Source organism: Neolamprologus multifasciatus, chromosome 20, assembly GCF_963576455.1.
Source record: "Neolamprologus multifasciatus chromosome 20, fNeoMul1.2, whole genome shotgun sequence".
NCBI lineage: Eukaryota > Metazoa > Chordata > Actinopteri > Cichliformes > Cichlidae > Neolamprologus > Neolamprologus multifasciatus.
Window position 1 is genome coordinate 24,832,950 of NC_140458.1, and position 22,474 is coordinate 24,855,423.

Sequence of the window (22,474 nt, forward strand, 5' to 3'; positions counted from 1 at the left end):
GGAGGGATGTATTTAAAGGGAAGTGGCGGTTATTGATAGGACACCTTATACTGAAGTGAGGCCAGGGCTGAAAATTCAGTGATGTCATTGGCTGTGACAGGACGCGAGGTTGGACTTGCTGCTTTATTGATCGCTCTGTTAATTTTCATTTCCCTGTGCTTTTTTGACCTTGATGAGACAGACGTTACCTGCACTGGTGTCCAGTTTCATACCTCTCTGCCTATGCAGGGAGAAAAATTACTGGAATTTAACCCATGCACAGAGTAAGGAGAGGCACTGGTACAGAAGCATTAGGTGGGAAAGGTCAGGCCAGTTGTCAAATATGCTTTGGCAGTCATTATTATACCTGTCTGAGTTGTGAACTCCTCTACTGACATATTGAGTTTTTTGTGAAATAAGTGTCCATGAGTCACCAGTGTTGGTGAATCAGGAATATACAGTATAAAAAGTGTGAATCGGTTGGATAGACCGATTTAGTTTCACAAGTTCAGCCTCCTCCAGCTGTGTTTCAGTACAGCTGAGCTCACTTCAGTTGTTCTCATTTACTTGTTATTTATGTTTTTTTGCAGCTGAAGGTATAAGCCAGTAATTTGGTGGTGTCTCATAAAGGCTAGCTGTTTACCGATGCTCTCAGTAAATTAGGGGTTTATAAGTTTTGGTTTTAGCTTTCGCCTTCGGTGGACATAAGGCTGCATCTTGAAGTTGTACAGTGCAAACGTTTAAGCAAAGGCGGTCATGTCTTGCTACAGCTGGAATGTCAGGAACTTTTGGGGGTTGTCAGGCCTAGATGTAAATGGACCACAGAGGAATAGTGCTGACAGGGAGCGTCCTAACATGGAGCACAATGTTGGTAGGAGGATGGGAGTTGGACCCTCCTTTAACCAAAGATAACACTCTCTCCTTATAAGGAGCTGAATTAATGCGGTCTCCTGTTTTGAAACAAGACGAGTCCCAAAGATTGAAGCGTTTTGATTTCTCCAGAAAGTTTCTGTGAGGCATCTCCTAAAATCGCATAATCTGCACTTTTAAACGAATATTTCTGAAGACAGAGTATATGAAGCCCGTTGCATCAATGGAGATGTAACTGAACAAAACTGGCAAAATCCACCTGGTCTAAATGTGTCAGTTTATTGTCTTTGTGGCTTTTTAGTCAGTCCTGGCTGTCTATCTTGATGTGTGGTTGTGGGTGTTTAATCTCTCCCCTCACACAAAATTAAATTAAGGCAGCCCGGGCCCACAGAGGAGCTGCAGATTTGCGTGGCGTGAAATTGCGCTATTGTGAAAAGATTCTGCTTGAGCGAAGGGAACCCCTCTTTGCATTTCTATCTTCCCTTATATATAATCACAGCGCTGCATATGCAAATGACTCGTTGCGAAATGTATGTGGCCGCTGTGCACAGGGAAAACAAGCCTGCATGCTTGTTTCTCTCGTCCAACACGACTCCACTGCATTAACTAATAGATAAATTATTAAGAACTCTAAACGGTCCGGCGCGAGGACAGTCGGAGATGGTAACACTCACTTGACATCACTTCCTAATTTCCCATCAACTGAGATAAATCCGCCAGAGTGAAAATAACCAATGCAGTTCTTGCTCATTCTTCTGGCGAGCAGTTGTTTGGCAAAGTCTGCCAAGGCCACGTAAATTGGGGCGACATGAAGGATGGACTGCACGAGGTAAACAAGTACCAAAGGGATCCTACCCTCCTTTTTTTCCCCTGCTCTCTTCCCCTCCGGCCCATTTCTCAGCCTCTATTTATTCAAGTGCTGAAGAAAAGGAGGGGACGGTGAAAGGGTTGTATACACCTCACAGCTGGAAACTGATAGGACTTTTTACACCCACAGTGTCCTGCGTGTGAGAAAGTGCAGTCGTTGGTCCAAGTCCCTTAGAAATCTCCCCCTTTTCCCAGTTCCAGGACCTTTTTGTGGCTGACCTAAAGGCTCTCTTGGGTCCAGATTCACATATGTTGTCTGCATCTCCAAAAACGGTCTTTTCGAATCAAGAATCTCAAAAGGCTCTTTTCATTCTTGCTCGCTGATGATGTCCACCACTAGTTTCCAGTTGAAGACAAAGAAGGAGAGTGCAAGAGTTTGAGGATTATCAGCATCTGGAAAGGTGGTTAAGATCTTGGGTTTAATACAAACATACCAGTCCATAGTTAGAGTTTGTATTTTCCCATTTCCTGCTTTTTGACCAATGTGAAAATGGAGGGAGGTATGTGATAGGGTACAAAAGAGCAAGAAAGGAGGCGGGAGGGATGACACATTTTTCTTCCTGTCTGTAAATTCCTTCCTGTTTGGGGGAGTGGGAGGGTGGTGTTCTTGAGAATGGACAGTATTCTTGGTGGTGGAGGGTGGAGCGGATCTCAGCTGAGTACCAAATACTCACTTCCCTCATGACAAATACACAAATGTTGACACAGGCCTTCCTGTGTATTCACCAGTGTAATTTACAGCATTAAGAGAAAAACACTATTATAGCATAAGATGTGTGACATGTTCTTTCACTGGGAAAACTATGCAGTTTTATTCATAAAGCAGGATTTATATACACATGCTGATTTAATGCGCCATTAAAATGGGATGAAACAGGCAAAAGCAAATCAGTTTAAAGTAAAAAAAAAAATTCAAAAGTTAAACAACAGACAGCAGAATCTAAAAGAATATACATGAAATCAAAGAATAAAATACATGGGTGAAAAATAAATCTTACTGACAGAGTGATAATGATGTGTTTAAATGCATTTAGTTAAGTTTTTAGTCTGTTTTTGTTTTTTTTTTAAACAAAGCATTAGGGTCATTTATAAGACTACCGAGCGGTTGGTTCCAGGATTGTCCTGCGTAATGACTAAAAGCAGCTTCTTCTTGTTTTCAATTTTGCCCTGAGCACCACCGGCAGTCCTCTCCTCACTGGTGTAAAGGTATCCCCGGGTTTATAAATAAATAATATGGCTTTAAAATCAATTCTGTGGCATACTGCAACCAGGAGAAACTGAAGAACTTGGGTGATGTGGGCTTTTGGTTGTTTGTCTCAAGTCAAAGTTGCAAGTACGTGATGATTTATAGGTAAGTTGCAATGATAAGTTTTACTTTTACAACCTCAATCAGGATTTTTTTTAAGTATATTTATTCGTCTTTAGGCATGAAAAAAAGATTTTTGAACTTCATTTTTTTTAAACATGTACTTTTCAAAGAGTTTTTTTACACTTACACTTGGACAACTGATGTGTATGGAGTGACACATCAGTGTCCAATGTAGTGCAAGTATACCATCAACACTGACACAAATACAAGAAAACAGCCTTTGAATAGCTGTCCACTATAGTGACCACTATGCGTGAAAGGGTTAAAAACAAACTTCACTGTAATCTTGTTTAAAACCGCTCTTTTAAGATGCTCAGTTTCTATAGGAAGGAGATTTTCCTCAATGTTAGTGTTTCCTTAAATCACGTAGATGGGGAATAAGAAAGGAAAACAGAAAATTATCCGAATCCATATCCAGGCACTCTCTGTAATTTTAACAAGTGGCAAAATGCCTTTATTTCAATCGACTAGAACCATTACAAAAATGCACCAACATGCTTGAGCTTACAGGTGTAGAGGGCAAGTAGGTGCGCTGTTTCTAGTCGGGCACTGCTGGTGAACTGGTTGGGGTTTAGAGAGAATTGTTGTTGCTTCAGCTGATTTTGAGTCTGATATTCATTTTATATTAAAAGCAAAAGATCTATAATGTAAAATACTTCGAGATATTTAATAGAAGATCAGCAGATTCAGATGTTTAAGTCAAAAGAGATTGCTGTCTCTTCTCATTAATATGGAACAGGTTTTCTTTCCGTGTGTGAGAGCTCAGTTCAAAGTGCCACTAACAGGCAATGTCTGTTAGTGTAATGGGAATGTGGGTGGCAGCATGCAAAAAGCCATTCAAAAGTCCAGCAGATCCATCTGCTGTGTTTCATGCACCACCGAGACACTGCATCCACCACCTCTTACCTCTTCTGCCTAAATAAGTCTGTCGTCCTGTTTACCCCTCATATATGTTTTCCGTGTTTTTAGCTTGGAACAGATCATGTCTTTTAAAGAAACACTTGCTGAGCTGTAGTGGTGAGTCAGAGGGCAACCGGGAGTGTTAAGAGTTAAATGAAAAACAAGAAAGGGAAAAAAAAAAGAAAGAAACGGAATAATGGGGACTTTGTTCATTTCTGACCTTGGGTGGTACCAATGAACATTTTTGTGTGTGTATTCATGCGTGCTAATTTCAGCACCAGGCACTAAAAATGCAGCATACTGCTATTCTTATTTGATCGTCCATGCATATGTGTGTGTTCAAGGAAGTCCAGTGACTGGCAGTATCCCTGCCTCTCCCCCTTTGAATCTCCCTGACGTGAATCACTTAGTAACAACACACTTTGAGCTAAATGAACTCCCTCTCTCACTCGCCCTTAATCACATTAGCCTAAGTGATATGGGAATGCCAGGCCAGACACACACTCCCCCACTTCTTCTCTGTCTTTCAACCCAAATAAATAGCCACTCCTCCAAAGCTTTAAGTTGTCCTAAGCTCCATCTTTGGATAATAGACCGTTTGCTCCCACAAAGACCCCAGTTTGGAATAATGAGGATCAAGACAAGAGTAGAGAAAGTAGGATAAGAGAAATGCAAGAGGGCGGAACAGAGGAGGAGAGCCGGCGCTTTCCTAATACCAGCCCCAAGACAAAACTCATCAAAACACCTGTTTTGTCTGCAGAATAACTGCTACATTTTTTTTTTTTGTTGTAGCTGCGCACTATTGGGTTCATCGTTACATAACCTTCAGTGAAATAGCCTCGTTGCCTGATTGGTAGCTTGGATGGTGGCCGCTTTAGCCACCATGCAGTGAGTGCCCAATCACAAAGAGTGTTTCAAATTCTCATTTTATATTTTGATAATTGTCTAAAAATGTGGTGACACTGCAAAATGCGCAACGCAGGCTTGGTGCAAAGGTCATGACCCACAAACAGGAGCATTTTGTCTGCGTTTCCTGGAAGAGAACATAATTTGATCTGATGCCAACATATAGCTCAGACATGGACAGAATATCTCCATGAGTGCCTGGCTAGTAATCGATGGAGGGAGTTGTGGTTTCTGTGCTATTCCCCAGTCAGTCGCTCCCTCTTCCAGCCTTGCTCAGCCCATCTTTTATGCATGAGCCTCTCGTAGACCTCGTCAACATTGCTCCTCCTCAATCTGCATCAGCAGATTGACATTTGTGTGTGAGAGGAGAGGAGTAAAATGTATTATTTTGCATGTCTCTAGTGATTCGCTCATGAGTAAAGTGGGTTGTTGCAGGCATTCTGTCGTTGTGATTGTTGGACTTTGCTGACAGTGTAAGGCCCAAAGCTTTGTGCTGCTTATTCAAAGTACATGCAAGATTCGCATCATTCTATATATTGGAACTTTCTTGGCATCTGTTTCCACTAAGACTGATATGCATGTTTTGCCATAAACAGTGGGCATTACTTACTTATTACTCATCATCATTCTCATTCATCAGCTTCATGACACTAATCCACCTTAGGCTTATCCATGTAAAAAAAAATACACATACAAAAAAGCATGGAATTTATGCTTGGCTTGCAATCTAATCACTCACTGCTTTTTTCCTCCTTCTTTTCTCCCTCTTTTGCATACTGAAGCTCACAAATATATTGTTGCAGGTAAGTAGATGCTTATCTATGGCTTCTTTGCTCCCAGCTGAGTTATTTTCATATGTCCTTTGGAGAAAAGCAGTAAAAGGACAGTACCATTAAAGTGCAACCTTAGGAATTCAGAGTGTTTAGGGTCTTTGTCACTGAGGAAAAAACAGGCTGGTAATGATAACTTTTATCAGTCAGAGGCATGAATGGTAAAGTAACTTGTATCCTATTTAATATGACAAGGATTATCTCATCCCCTATCCCATTCTTTATTATCACTGTACAACAGTGATAATAGACTGTATTATCTGTAGACTGTAACAGAATGTAGACTGTGTACAGAATGTAGACTGTACACAGTCTACATTCTGTGTATGCACAGAATGTAGACTGTGCATACATTCTTACAGGGACCAGGGTGCTGTGACTGTGCTCACCTGTTGCATGGGTGAACAACATTTCTGCAATTTGCCCTTCTGTACCTGGTAATTTTACTTACTGAGAGATTTAAGGGCCTCAGTCTTTCATTTCATGCATGTTATACGTTTGTAATTTGATGCGGTATAGGGCTGGTGTCGTAGATTGCTACTGTTGTGTCAAGCTGCGTATATAGACACAAAAAGATGTAATGCCAGTGCTGTCTATACAGACAGCCCAGTCATTTTGGCTTGTCACTGCAGGAATATAGACTGGAAGCTTAAAAATGTGCTTCAGGATGCAAGTAAAGCAGCCACTTACACGGCCTGCATAGACAGCTGGACAGGTTAAAGCAAGCAGGGCAGTTAAATAGTCCTAATGTCTGGTAGGAACAGCATTACAACATTCAGTTGTAATTTACACATGCATGGAAAAAAAAACGCAGATGGCTGTGCATGAATATGGGTTAGCCTCGCTTGGGTAACCCTCAAGTGAGGCTTTAGACTTTCACAAAATTATATAGCCAGCACAAGGATAGGAGTGAGGTCAAAGGTCATCCATAGTGTGGTTATGAATGTTCTGGTGCTTGCAGCAGTCTCTGACCTGCTTAACACCGGTTTCCTTCGGGATCTCATTAACTGCTATACAAGCCAGCTCAAGAAAGCTGTTGCAAACAAGCACATGTGACAGCTGAGACTAAAACTTATATCGCCTACTCCCAAATGAGGTTGAACTGCAGAGTTTTCACAGAAGCCAAAATTTGTCATTGCTGTTTCTATCCTGCTCTTCTCTTTGCTGTGATGCTTTTATATAGGGCTGTTCGATATAATGATATATATCGGATGACGATATATATCGGATGACGATATAAAAATGTCTATCTTTTCATTATACGCTATCGTTTGTTTTGTGGTGTTGCAAAATAAACTGTTTACGGCAATATTTTTTCATCGTTTTGATGGTCACTGTAGTATTAATTTCTTAAAGTTCTCTCTTTCTCTTATATTTAATATAACCACACTACGGACGGACAAGCGCCTGTTTTTATGCGTTGTGGTTAGCAACAACGATGGTAAAACCATCACGTGTCCGCTTGTTTATTTTCCACATAAACCTTTCACAATAAAGCTCAAGATCCTGTTGAGACTTCTCAAAATAAACTGAATCACGGGAAATAGTATGCAGAGTATTTACCGATGAGAAGCAAAAAAAAGCCGTCAGGTGCTAAAAAATAAACCTTAGACTCAAACGTTAGAACAGGCTTTTCCCTGCAGCACGCCGCAAAGAAAACGGCGGCCGTTACAACCTATGTCTAAAAATGTGTAGTTTCATGCATCGGTAAAACACTCGACTCCAGATACACAACGCCCAGCTGGAAGCACTTCAGCTACCCGAGATTCACAGAATTTACAGAAAATGTTAAATTTTTGTGATTTATATCGTTATCGGACAATAGATGTTTTATATCGGGATATAAGATTTTGGTCATATTGCACAGCCCTACTTTTATAGTCTCATTAAACTCTGCTTGAGACAATAACATTATGGTGTACGATACAGCACATGCCTCTTTGAACTATGTAAAATATAAATTAGCTGTAATCCAAAGACTGCATGGATTCGGGGGCTTTAATGACAACATTCAAACTGGCCTAGGTGAACTAACCTGAATAAACAAATGCAGCAGAGTTTTTTAATCACTCTAAATATGGAGATCTGGCACGCCTGCTTCAGATTCCCAACTGATCCCACTGGGTTTCTGTGGGACCCGTTGGGTTCTGACTACTACTACAGCATCTTTCTTCTGTTTTATTTCATTCTGTGTGCTTTGAATTGTTCATAGTGAGTCTTATATGTCACGTTCTTTTATCTAACAATTTTTTTCTGCTTGATTTTAATTTGTTCAAAATTCAAATGAAGCAAAAGAACCTTGTCCATCATGTTTTATTTTTCCTAACTTGTGTTACATTTGACCATTTACTGGACCTCAGTCTCATCTGCTTTGTTAGACAAAATGTTTTTCTTATTGCTTCATCACAGTGCTTGATGGCACATGAATAGCCCATTCAGCTGTGAACTGTGTGGGTTTTTATCACCGGCGGACCCTTATTATCTCCACACCTAGCATTTTTCTCAAGCAGCCCTATTCATCAAGAAACAGGTATTTTTGCCCTTTTCACAAGTAGCACACCATTAACAACGAATGCGATCTGGAGAGTGCATCCTTTGTGGACCTTGCTATGAATCAAGCAGGTACCAATTTCCTTTCTTTGCCAAAGAGAGATTCGTTGTTCTTCTTCTTGTCCACTCTGATGTTTCCTTTTATTCTGAGTCAGAGAGCCATTATCGGGCTTTTAATGTGACTTTCAGATGCAAGAGTGTGCAATTACCTGCTGTCTGATTTGGGAGGTCAGTCTGTGCAGTAATGAGATTTACAGGGTTAAGTCCTGTAGCTTGTGGCTCTTCAGGTTTTTGTCCCCTAGAGAATTGATGTCATTAGTTTTAAATGATAAGCTGCATGAGTAATAGCGTTCATTGTACAGATGGATAAGTGGCCACGAGATTCCTTCACTTCTGTATAGCTTTAACACTGTATTGTTTGCACAGACACAATCGATAGCTACCGGCGAGAGAACCTGTAGGTCTTCTTTTTGCCCTCTTTCATCAGGACCTTGGAGGTTTTCTAGTTTTGTTGAAAGGAAAGGGTTAGAAATAAATGACCACTGGGCTTAAAGAGTTGGAGATAGTTGCTTAAGCAGTAAAGCATTTTCTGAATAGTTAGAAAAACAGATGACCACCTGAGGACCTGTTAGATAGTCTGAGTGAGGAGGAATAAATTGTATGGCATCTGATATCCGATGTAGAGATAACATGTAGGTTAAATGGGAGATCTGCTCTGTTTTGAGTGAAAACGCCTTTTCCAAAACAGGTTAACTAACATTTTTTTCAAAGTCCATATTGTCCTTGTCATCATGGTCTGTTTATCACTGGGAATACACCCCATCAAGGTTCTCTCATTCCTTATCTGGTTTTGCATCCTATCTTCCTTCTCTCCCTGAGGTCATAGGGAGCTCATTCTTGGATGGGAGGTATCCTTAAGTACCAGTCAAAAAACCCTCCCTGAATTCAAGGCCATCCTGACCTTCTGTTTCAACTATTCCTTAGATATCCTCTTGAAATAGCGCAGAAACTTAAGGACTAAACTTGTGACTTTTCATTGTTGATATGCGTATATCCATGAAATGCTTATTAAAAGTCTGAATGGAGTGTCCTGTTGTTTTGTTGTTATCATTATATCTCCCACAGTGAAGAACAGCCTCTTATGCAATGCTAGGGAAAGCCATCATTACTAAAGTGTTGTTTAGGTGCTGGTGTTTTGAAGCTAAATACATTCTAACTGTGTTGTCTTCGCTGCTCTACAGTGGGCTGTTGTTTATGTAAAGTGCTGGAATGGAGTGCTGGAATGACTATTGTCGAATAGAGTCCTTTACTGTACCTTTGGTCAAAATCAGCCTTCGGCATGTGTTATTCAGTGCAGAACTTTGTTGTTTAAATAGGATTTTTCACACATCCCAGTTGCTAATGTGTTTGAATTGAATGCAGATTTGTTTCTCGAGCATGCTTTTAGTGTTAGATCATGTGGCGCTTGTCAGTGTTGTATGAAGGTAAAGTTGCACAGTCTTGAGTTTTGTGTGTAACAACATCTTTCATTCTGTCATTCAGGTCTTGGTAATTTTAAACTCATAACAGACACCAATTACCACCAATGGTAAAAAGTAAACTGTTTACTATAGTTAATGAGCTGCTTCGAGAGTATCCTCCTTCACATCCTTTGCATGATCTTTTAAGGGTGTTTTTCTTAAACAGACTTACATGTGGCCCTAAAAACATTACCCATTGATAGCAATGCTGTCCTCTAACTTTCAGAAGGCATGAACTTTTATATTTGTCTGTTCTTGTAGTTTGTCCTAGTTCTCCAGGATGTATCTATGTCAGTATATTTCTAGTTTATTTTGTGCATGTGCTCTATCCATTTAAAGGTGTCTGGGCCTTTAGAGGTTTGCTCACTGCTACGCGCACACTTTTCTTTCCAAAAGAGTGTTTATTTCCATAGCAGCATGGGCGCACACGAGTGTTTATTTCACTCAATCTGCGGCTGAGTGTTTGTTTCCAGCAGAAAGTAAGCTTTGCACAGAGAGCAAAAACTCTCAGCAGCATATGTTTGGTGCCCTGAAGCAAGGCAAGGCTGACAACTCCCTGTCTCTCAGCACTTTGGTAAATACCAACTGTGCGGTAACAACATGAAAGGCGCTCTCGATGGTTACAGAAGTTTATTTTGTTTAGCTGCAATGATTTGGGTAATATGAAACAGTCGTCGTCACTCAGTTTAGGTCAGCTTAACAGGTTTGAAATATCTGGAAAAGCAGAATACAAATACAAATCATCCATCATCTTATATTAGCTGATATGACAACAGTCCCGCGTGTTTGCCTGTCCATATGTTTTTTCTTTTTTCTTTTTTTTTTTTTTTTTTTTTTTTTTCGCCTGTCCCATTTGGTTCTTTAGCCGTCAGAATTGTTGTCTGAAGACCAACAAGGATACCCAATGGATTTATTTTGCCAAATGGATCATCATGGCATTGCCGTATTGGTCCATTTGATCGACCTTTGTTTTTATTATTTATTTTATTTTCAGTTGTTACAGACGGGACAGACATGAGTGAGGGATAGGAAAGGGAGAAAGAAAGAGGAAGGAAAAGAAAAACAGAAGGGGAGAGGGACAGTGAGAAAGGGGGGAAGAAAAAATATCTCCGGGATCACCTGTTGAGAGAAAAAGAATAGAAAACAAGCAAAAAAAACAAAACAAAACAATGCAACATACTATACACAACACCATCGCATTAATCTAGCTAAGTGTAAACAGCAGTAAATACTAAATATTGAATGTTGTTGTGCAGCACGCAGGACAGACAGCGCACAATGTGCTTTGAAGTAGCAGCCAAGAAAGGTGTGATTTAAGTCTACGAATAATGAACACCCATGTGCACACCTGTGTGGATCGGCGCGCTTGTATTCAAATGGTTTCCCCATGTAATGGTCTGCTAGAGGATGTAGAGAGCCATAGCCCCGTCCCCCAGGGCATGAAGCAGGCATGGAGGAGATCCAGGCCCCAGACATCCAGAGGCCCCAGAGTGCAAGAGCCCAAGGAGGACCACCGGAGGGGCATCCGTGCCACCTTCATGGGAAGGGCTGAGGATCCCCAGATGAGGGGTCACCCAGTAGCCACCGGGCAGAAGCTAGAGGGGGCTGCACCGGCGTGCCCGCCGGCTCTGCCGGCAGCCAGCTGTGCCAGAGTGAACCGAGCCGCAGGCACAGAGGCCGGAGGCCCGAGGGCCCCCCGCGCCCCGGAAGAGGCCTGACCGAGCAGCAGGCGCCAGGCCCCGCCAAGTAGTCACCGGGAGTGAGCTGGTACATACCTGAGCGCCCAGCCCCGGACACCAAGAACCACCAACGCACCGACCCCTGAGGGCATCAGTCACCGGCAGGGAGTGTGGCTCCACACTTTGGAGGGCCTTGGAGTTCCCAGAGAGGTGAAGTCTAAGACCCGACCTGACATATAGACACAGACAAACAGGCACACACAGACACAGACATGCATTCCCACCCTCATGCACACATATACAAACACTCAGCACTCACCCAACGCAGGAATAAACGTAAATGGACATGTACACACAATCACACTCCCCAAACATACTCTATACCCCGGGTCCAGGTATTATATGTTTTTTCTATCTCTCAGTTACATTATGCAAAAACTACCGAGGCAAATATTAGAAAAATAGAGGAGCTTGGTAAGTTTTGGTGCAGGTGGATATCGCTTTCTTTAAAATTGCATACTGAAATAAATTATTTAAAATAGGTCACTAGGTCTGGATGATTGGACCAACCCATGTAAGGGTAATCTAATATGTGATGTCCACCTGTTTATTCATTTGAAGGGCTGCAAGCAAAGCTGGGCTACAGCTGATTGCTTCATTTAGGTTCTTCAGCTTGTTGAAGTGACCTGGTTTAAAACCAAAATAACCCCTCTTCTATGATCTTGTGGTCTTCTGATTGCATTCTCTTTAAATGTATGATTCTTAGCACTTCTGTGAGACTCAGCACATTCACATGATGTACAATGCATAACGTAGAATTCCATCAGTTTCAGTTCTTAGTCAGAGCTTTCGTGTCTCTGAGTAATGTGTGTTCTTCCTGATCGACAGCTGTGACATGACTTGTGTGTAAGCTTACTGTTGCCCAGGGGCATGTTTATTAAGATGCACGTTTCCTTTTTGGCAGCTTTGCTATTACCCCTCAGTTAGTTTTCTTCTTCTTCTCCTTATTGGAGGAAATTTCTCTTTCTCTCTTCTTCTTCTCATTCATTCTCCACACACATGCATGGGCACACACCTTGTGCAACTTAATCGACTTTGTTGGAACATGACCAAGAGTCCTTGAAATGATCCAATGCGTTCTTTCCCCCGATGGGAATGAACACAATCCTCTGTGTTCGACCTCATCATCTGCTGCTAAAGCCAGATACAGGCAGCACCTCAGCTGTGTTTTCTCTCTTCTTCTCTGCAGTGATTTCTGGACCATATGTGTCGTCTTATCTTCATGGCTCTATTGAACTTTGTGTTATGACCAAGCTTGTTAGTCATAGTTATTCCCACACTGTGCATTATTAACCTCTGTCTGCTTCTGCTCGGACCTGCTGTAAATGCTGTAAACAAATGGCTCACAGGCGAACGTGAAGGTGTGTGGAACACTTTATGGAGCCCGTGCCAACCCTGCGGTTTGCGAATCAGTGAATTGTTTTGGTGCTATCAACTTTTGTAGTGTTCTGCGGTTCTGTGTAAAGCAAAAACCGAGAACTTCCAGTAAATGGATTACATCTGAGTCTGACTTTGGCTATCAGCTAGATAACTCATTTTACTATAGCATGACACATGCCAAGTGTCTAATTTTAGTGTTACAATAAAAACTAGAAACGGAAGCAGGTATTTACAGAAATAACTTGCTAGAAGTATTTGTGTTTCAAATAATGATCATAGATGAGGACTTCACCCCGACTGCACATATTGTGACAAACAGCATTAATCAGTTCAAAATGTGTGGTCTTTTATGGGAAATGGTTAGTACATCATTAGCACTTTATTTAAAATGTCATGGATCTAATTTACAACACATGCAGTGTGTTGACATTTGAACATCATAGATTTATCAGCGTTTTAATTATGTGTTCATCAGTCTTACTGATATAGTAAATAAGATGTCTCTACAGAGTGATATAATGTTTGTTCTTCCATCTGTCTGTGGAGGTTTTGGGCACCAATAGTATGAAAGAACACAAAGGAGCTACTCCTTGAATCTGCTGCCATCTAATGGCTGCGTGCTGCACAGTACAACTGTTACCTGTTAAACCAGGGGTAGGGAACGTTGGTCCTCGAGAGCCGGTGTCCTGCAGGTTTTAGATGTGTTCTTGATCCAACACAGCTCATTTAAATGGCTAAATTAGCTCCTCAACATGTCTTGAAGTTCTCCAGAGGCCTGGTAATGAACTAATCATTTGATTCAGGTGTGTAGACCCAGGGTGATATCTAAAACCTGCAGAGCACCGGCTCTCGTGGACCAACGTTCCCTACCCCTGTGTTAAACTCTGCAGTACAGCAATCAGAGAAGATTGGATAGATGGGAGTTGGGGTTGAATGTCTCCTGTTATTATGTTGCTTGTTTGCTGTGGCTGTGGCTGTAATGGAGTTTGTATCTCTGATTTGCTTTTTCTCATGTAGGACACACAGTAATGAATTATAGTTCAGATCAGATCTACATGATTCCGTTGTTTAATTTTTTTTATAGTCAATTTTTATAGTCAAAATTTCTCCACTTAATGTGATTGTTTGTTAACCTGAACATCTCAACAAATGTACGATTTCATCTAAGGAAGTAATACGTGTATGACTGAAACATGATACAAGAAGAAGTAGACGAAGATGAAAACGGCCACTGTGCCCTCATGGGTTTCCCAGCTGGGTCTGGAGCTAACCTTTTTTCTGCAGTCTTTGTTATTGCTCTCAAGGAGCCCTTATGTGTCTGAACCCCTAGAGTGTCTATGAGCTCATCAGCTCTCTTTTGTAGAGATACATTCAGTATGTGGGTCACTAAAGAGCACTTTTCTTGGATTAAAAAAGCTGCCTTTCCTCCTCCAGCTTATACAAAACTCTGAATATGCTCACAGGGTCCCACGGTGACTTCCCCACAGATAAAGTGCTGCTTTCTTCTTCATTCTCACTGACACAAATATATGAAACTGTTTGCTCTTGCATTTCACCTTCTCATGCACTCCAGTGTTTTCTCGTGTTTGAGTCAAAAGTGGTGTTAAGCCTGAAGCTGCTTGGACAAGTAAGTACACTAGGGGGCACAAATGCTCCAACACTGAGTGTAGGGAGGTGGCTTTTCCAGTTGCTCACCTTTTCATTCCAAGAGTCTGGAGAGTCCAAACCCGAGCTCAGCCCGGAAGCTGTCTTCCTTCTTCTCTCTGGGGTCACACTCATCAGCGTTTTACATAACAGGGGTCAAGGCAGACGGAGAGCATTGTCATTCAGATGCGTACTTTTCATATGAATAACAACTGCAGCTCAGGCAAAATGTGCTGTCACTGAGGTATTTTAGTTTAATGATTTTTTTTTAATAGTGCATCTGCTCTTTAGAAAGAAAAACACAGCCATGGGTGACAGGAATGAAGAATGAGAGAGGGAAGCCATGAAAAGGATTTGAACTAGAAATATTATGGCCGCATCCTCAATGCCCCTGATCGTTAAAGGAAGAAAAGGGGGAGGGAAACTATGAAGGGGGTGGGGGGTGGGTGGGGGGATTCATGCACATTCATATTTAATTTATCATTTGAGCTGCTGTTGCATCAACCCATGTCATCCTACTGACTGAGTATCCAATGCAGCGTCAGCTTCATCAATGTGGTGCGCTTCTGGGGTTATTGTGTTGCTAGAAGAACTGATGCTGTTGTAACCCAGTAGGTCATGTGGGGTTAGAATATCTGGGTTATGGTAAAATAATCTCTTTTACCCATGATCGCACTTGCTGTATATGCAGAAGGCTGCAGTGAAGGGATAAGAGCGTGCACGTGCCCAGGGGCATGCTAAGTAGGTAAATGTAAATTGGTAGGGGGTCCCATCTGATGTGTGTGTCTGCGTGTGTGTAGTCTGCCCACACCCCACCCTGTCCATCTCCAGATTAAGAGGCCTCCACTGAGTCCCTGACCCAGAATTCTTACCTCCCCTGTCAAAACACACACACACCCTCACTACATAACCCCCTCCCAACACCACCTAATTTCCTCCTCAGGACAGACAGCCTCATGGGAGAGACATGGGGTGAGGGCTCCATTAGCGGCCCCGACCCCGACGTGTTGCAGTGGTGTTGCATTGAGGGATCTGCGCTTAAGAAAAATGGGAGTTAAAAGCGATAGTGTCATCTGTGGACTTAGATGGGGGAGGGCTTAAAGTGTTAGGGGTTGCTCTTAGTCCACATGGGGTAATAATGTGTTTCCACATAGAAGTGGATTTCAGCCAAAATCATTGGTTTAGTGAGGGAAATGTAATTTACATCTCATCCATTGTTGGAGATCCTGACACATGAGTGTAATACGTGAGATTGTGAAACATGCTGATATTGATTAGTTGTTGTTGATACATTGGTATATTTGTTAGTGACTGATAACATATTCTCAAATAAGCTCTAAGATGTATTTTAAATTTAACCGAGACCCACATCCATATCTGTCCTAGCATATGTCCATCTGCCTTGCGTCTGCCACTCTCCATTATCCCTTACTCACCATGGAGCCACTCTGGTGTCCCCAATAAACTTATCTGACCATCCATCCATCCATGCACAGACACTCTCCTTAGGCGTTCACCCACTGGGGGCTTTGTGTGAATCCAGGCCACACCCAGTGTAAAGGACCCAGTTTTGTCTTGTCTGTCCCAGCAGTGCTTTAGGCCACTCTGTACAGCTAAACCTCCACAAACACCATTCAGCAGCAAAACACGGTCCAACGCTCCGCGCACACTGTGTGCTGTGTTAAAAGGGAGATGCGATGGATCTTTTTTGACATTCAAACAATAAGATGTGGCTACATTTAAAACTCAAGCAAAAAAAGAATCTGCCCCAAGTAACAGACTGTGTGTATGCTTGCGTGTGTGATGCCTTTAATCAGCCCAGTGGCACAGAACGTGCTTTTCTTCTCTTTTTCAAGACCAATTACCGTCATCGACAGTGATGAATTTTGATTTTGACACGTTGGCTTTCATGCAGCGCTGTCTCCCCACGCTGTAACAGCGAGGAGGCTTGTTTGTGACAGAGCCGGAGAAATAACAACGCAACATATGGAGCTTTATGATCGAACTATAAGCATCCAAAATACTTTTACTTTAATGGAAAGCATGCCCCATCAAGTAGGGTGTGGGAGGCAGCATCTAAAAGCCATTAACGGCCAGGCTTCCACTGAATCCTTAATGACGACGTGTTGAAAATAATGTGTCCAGAACTGCACCAGTATTTGAAATGATTGTTGATCAAACGGTAAAAAAAAAAAAAAGCAAACCGTGCCCTTTGGCTTTCTCTCTGTTAAAAAAAAAAACGAAGCCGCATTTATTCAACAGACAGACTGTGCTGTCTGAACATTCCTGCCACCTGATTCTCTAACATCCTTTGGGGGTCATTTGGAAATGACTCATGAAATTTCGACTTCTCCAGTTTAATTTCCTCAAGTGTGTGCTCCCATTATCACTGAAATTAAGCTATAAGCCATTGTGTGGTAAATTGAATAAATTGGTTAGTGGATTTATTTAGCAAGGTGCCTTATTTATGAGGTGATTGTGCCCCGTGGCAAGCCCCATTTCTCATTTCAAAAAATATTATGGCTCCCTAATTGATAAGATAAACAGGCCATTATGGGTTTCTTTGCTAAACCTTGCAAACAGAATGGAGTCTCTCTCCCCCCCTCCCTGTCATGTAACTCTAATCCATCTCCCCATTTCCTAATGTATTGCATGTAACAAGGCAGCATTGTTATCAGACCCTTTCAATTACAATGTGTACTCCAGGCTTAATAATTATGCATGCTCATAACTGAAACATCTATCCCCCGCTTTAAGACTGAATGCTAAAGTGGCTCCATTAAAGTTGCATTATTTGGGCTCCTCATTCTGATGTAACTGGGGTAAATAGGAGTGCTGGAAGAGAGAGTGATGCATGGAAAACCATTTAGGACCAGTGGGGGAAAGGAAGGTGCAGGCTGCTGCTTCTGCCATGGGGAGGCTGGTATAAGGGGACATGTCGCAGAGGTAGATTGGTCTAATTGGAACTTTTGGCTGTCTTGTCACATACCTACTTAATTGGCGTGCCGAGAGGTCGGGGTGAGTATAAGCAGGGGCTCACAAGTGGGTGGCTTACGCCTGCAAATATGTGGCAGTCGCGTGTGTGCAAGCGGCGGTGGGTATCAGAGTGCGTCTTCTTTTTTTTTTTTTTTCCCAGAGAACCAGAGAGACAGATAAGAGTGTCAGCTCATCAGCATAAAGCATTAAACATTTACGCTGACCTACAAATGCTGACAACCCCCATCCCTTCAGTCACACCCATCACTTCGCCGGCTTCTGCTTCGTGTCGTTTGCTCCTATCTACCAGCTCCCCTCTCCACAAATACACACACCAAGGCACATCCTCTCTGTTTTCCTTGGTCGATAATGAGGATCCGGCAGAGGGAAACTGCAGAAATTGGAGGTTTGGATGGTGAATGAGAGTTGTTGCCATTGTTAGAATAAAAGAAACAGTTTAGGTTTTAGACAAGTGGCGAACCTGATGCTCGTTTTGCACACTCTTTCTTCAGTCAAGGACTCAATTTCTGTTAAAAAGGAAAGGTAGCTCTTATGACCTGCTCTTGTTTTGAAGGAAAGGAAAACAGCATTTTGCAGCTAAGATATTGAAATTGTTGTTTGGGTTTCAGAGAACAGATTCTAAAATGAAATTGAAGATGCTTTGCCCACTTCTTTGAGCTGCAAACAGAAATGAAATATGAGTAATAAAAATAGGATTCACTTCTTCATTACGGGCCAATTTCTGAAAAAGAAAAAGAAAAGTCCCGTATCAAAATGGTCACGCCTCCTTTAATGAAATTTGTGTCACTGTAAACAATGGCACGAATCCATCGGCAGCTGCGCTTCTGGACTTTTATCCCCTTACGTCATGATTTAATGCAGAAGGAAGTCCATGAAGAGGCAGCAGCTGTAGCTTTTACTCATGCAGCTCTGTGGTTTTTAAGGGAAACAAATGTGGGAGATGCGGACTGTTTATCATGATCGACTGCAGATGTCTTTCTGCGGCCAGTGCACTCTGCTGTGGAAATGGTTTGGGCAGTGAAAGAGGGAAGAAAAATACAACAAGGATGAAAAGGGGAAATGAGAGCCTCTCTTGGTCTGTCTCTCTCGTTCTCTTTCTTTCTTGGTCCATCGGTAGTCTGTAATAGACGTGATGGAAATTGATTTCCAGGTGAATTATTTTGTGGGCGCCTCAGTCACGGGGAGATAATAATCCTTCCCCTTCCCCCCACCTGAAGAGGCCTGTGTGACTCTCAGGCTGTCCTCGTGCTGTTCCAAGAAGCACTGCTTTAATTGACCATTTCAATATTCTGGTCAGTTTCTGTGACTCTTTCACCTCAAGCCTTCTCTTTCCCTGCTTTTTTCACTACCTGTCTATTAAGCAGCCGATGCACTGATCAATATGATAGAGGGCAGTGTAAGGAAAGAGAAAATCTCAAATCACTAGAGATTAGGAATGATTTTAAAGAGCATGCACCCAAATCTCTTTTTTTTCTTCTTTATCTCATCAGTGGTCTAAGTACTCCCAGGTGCAAATATTGCCTTTGTAATCCCCTTTCACATCTTCTCCTTAAATGCCAGCATGATTTCTGTGAATTTAAGAAGGAAAACGGTCACAAGAATACAGTTAATGTGGAGCCCCATGAATGGGACTTTATCATCAGCATCAGCCTCAGTTTTCCTCAGTCTTGACCAGTCCTTGGGGGTCATTTGCTATGTTTCTTCTTTACAGAGCCAAAGCAGCAGCTAAAAGGCTGTAGTGTGCTTTATCGACAACAGAGGAAGAAGTGGTCGATGAGTCAACATTATTGACCTGGGGATATGGGACTGAGCAAAGATAAACTCTGTTGAACGGATGATCAAGCTTACTCTAAGTTATGTCTTGCATCATCAGCTATTTGGGCTTTGAAGCCAAATCCTGCTTCGATCCAAGGTCAGACATCTGGGCTTTTTCAGGCTGTAATGTTGGAGTAACATAGCTCTGTGTTTATTGGTATTTAATAAGAGGTGTATTTTTGAGCTAACAATTACTACAATGGTATATTTTCTCATGCAGCTAGATTGAACTCTAAGCACTTGCTGCAGACCACGAAAACTCGCACCACGATCCCTCTATTTTGTTTAAACAACCCTCTGTCCACAGGCACATTCATCTGAACCAGCACTACTGTATACGAGCAAATTTTGCTGGTGGTTCCTTGGGCTTTCTTGGCACGGATTACTGTTAATACTCCAGCCTTGACAACACTCAGTTGTAGAAGAAAAAGGGAAGTAATGTCAGATAAAGGTCAGCATAACACCAGGCAGCTCAGTATTAGCCTGCACTCTGCTTCATGTTTTCTAATGGAGGTTTAATGTGCCGTATTATAATTGCTCATCAGTTGTAATAAATGGAGGTTAACATTTCTTAATCAACTTTTAAATTTTTTTTGTTCCATGAGTTAGTAGACATGAAGACCATTAGTGACACCAATCAAGAGAGGCTACAGGTAATGAATATTTTCATTAGCAGCCTTTCTGACACTTTTTAATTTGGAAATATTTGCCTACAAAATGTCAGAAAGACGTGGATCGATTTTGCTGCATGCTTTTGGGTTCGTAATGTTTCCACCTGTGTGTGAGCATACTACCTCAGGATGGTGTTGCCTGGTGATTTTGGTAGTTAGAGTTGGTGCCAGAGCTCATCCAGCTGCGCCTCACTTCCTGGGCTTCATCCAAAGTTTGGAGCCAGCAGCCCAGGCACACATGCAAGCGGGCAGGCTGTCTTACCCCAGCAATCAGAAAATCGCACCAGAAATCCCTCCCTCCCAATCTTAACCATGGACAACCTGAGGAGCCTGACACTGGCTCTCAGACCTGCCAGCGCAGAGTGCACCATAGTACCAATGTAGATACACACATCAACCTACACACAACACTCTCCTGTGAAGACAGCAGGGTCTTGGGGGTTACACTGCTCAATTTCTCTCCTTCTTTTCCCACTCTGGTTCTTCCTCTATCTTGGCAGAAGCTGCTCGCACCTCTCCAACCAGCCATTACCCTCTCGCTGTCTCTCTCCTCGCTGTCATTCCAGCTCCCCTGTGTTTTCTTCCCTCTCTCTCTCGCTCTCTGTTCATTCACCCTTTTCAAGCTCTTAACTTCTAATCCTTCTATTTTACTTACTGCACCTGGATCGTTTTGCTACATCCCTCTCCTGTTCCATTCTTCCATCTTTTCTACCTTTTACCACCTTCATACCTAACACATCTTCCACCCCTGTTCAAGCAGTCGGACTGTTCCTCAACTCTGGTCTGCTCTAACTCCCCCTGTCTCTCCCTCTCTCTTCGTCGACCACTCTGCTCTTTAAACTCTGCACTAATTTGCCTCCTCCTCCTCTTCTGAGCTTGGCCCTGGCTCCAGCTCCTTTTCCCCTGAGATGTGACTGCCTGCAGAGAGTGTAAGAGCGCGAGTCTGAGATAATATGTGTGTGCGTCTATGAGCAGAAGTTTGATTGTGTGCTTCTGGTTCTGTGCGATAGAAAGTGCGCATAGTTGAGTTCACCCTTTGTGTGCGGGTGGGTGTGTGTTTGAGAAAGTTTGATTTCAGTCAGTTGGAGTTCATTTCTGTGTGTGTGTGTGTGTGTGTGCTGTACCCTCAACCTCCCTTTTCCCTTTGTAGCAAACCAGATTGCATTAGCAGTACGTGGGTGCCATGGGATCTTGATAAAAGTAAGCCACAGGTTTAACCGCCCCTCCTGCCTCTCTCTCTCACACACACACACACACACATGCACACATTCTGCCCCACTAGTTCCCTCAGGGCAACTCACCAGCTAGCAAATCATTTATCACACAGTAATGGCTCTGATGATCTCCCTCCCTCCCTCTCTCTGTCTCTCTCTCCGTCTCCCCATCTCTCCACTTAAGGGGTTTGCTCTAGATTCTCAATCACAGGACCGCTACACATCCCGATCAGACACATGTATGTACATTCTCAAGGTTAACATGTTAACACATGTTGAAAGGATTCCCAAGTATAAATACGCCTCTCTAATCATCCAGAGTCATATAGTCGTGCTTCCACACAAGCACCATTTGGACTGCTTTCTTATTAGTAGGAGATCAATCTGTGAACCAGTTGCAGAGTCTGCTGATATATCCTCTATGGAGGGTATTTCAGGCCAAGATTTCCTGGGGTGTGTTCCTACAGGCTGCTTCAGTTTGTTCACATGAGATGAGGATAGCTCATCAAGAGCTTTCTCATTCCAGAAAAAAAGCTGGAAAAGAGTTGAAACCAAACACTAAGTCAGTTGCTGCTTTAAAAGAATAGACAGTAGTGATTTGCACTGGTTTTGGACTCTGGGATGTTGATGTTTTGATTGACACTCTTAGTGGTTCCACAGTGCAGTTGTTTACACATTTGCCAAACAAAAGAAAGATTCCCAGTTTGATCCTTGGAAAAGAACAAATCCCTTTGGGGTTGTGTCAGGAAGAGCATGTGGAGGAAAACTCTGCTAAATCAAACAGGTGGAGCTATCTGTGGTGGTGACTCATTGTGAATAAGGGAGCAAGTGAAAGTAGCTTTTTTTTATCATCTCTCATTCTTAGGAGCTGAGGTCAGTGGATCAGTGGATAAAATCTCTCATAAAAGCTCAAAAGAAGAAGAAGAAGAAGAGCTTTCTGAATCTGTTAGAACTGCGACAGCATATTTGCGTGCTAATGATGTAAAATGAAATGCATGCTTTATAATGTTTGTGAAACGTATAAACACATTAAGTTGTGCTTATAGAGAGGGTTATATGTGTGTGACGGTTTCTTGGCTTAGTCCTATGACTTTCTGGAGTCTTTGCTGGTTGCCTAGCAACCTCACAATGACGACAAGACTTCTTATGTACTGTACAGACATGAGAGTTTCTTCTAATCTTACTCTTGGAAATAGGGTGAATGAGCACTAATGTGAGTTTTT

At 42.3% G+C, this 22,474-nt stretch overlaps 1 protein-coding gene across 8 annotated transcripts in view; it reads left to right on the forward strand.

Annotated features, from left to right (window-relative positions):
* agrn (agrin) overlaps window positions 1-22,474 on the forward strand; it is a 257,822-nt gene that overhangs the window by 58,093 nt on the left and 177,255 nt on the right. For 6 of the 8 annotated variants that reach the window (XM_085147100.1, XM_085147104.1, XM_085147106.1 and 3 more), the window contains exon 3: window positions 5,674-5,694. The exons of the other annotated variants lie outside the window; for them this stretch is intronic. In XM_085147100.1, the coding sequence (XP_085003226.1) occupies window positions 5,674-5,694 (21 nt within the window). The remainder of the gene's footprint in view (window positions 1-5,673; window positions 5,695-22,474) is intronic. 8 annotated transcript variants of the gene reach the window in all.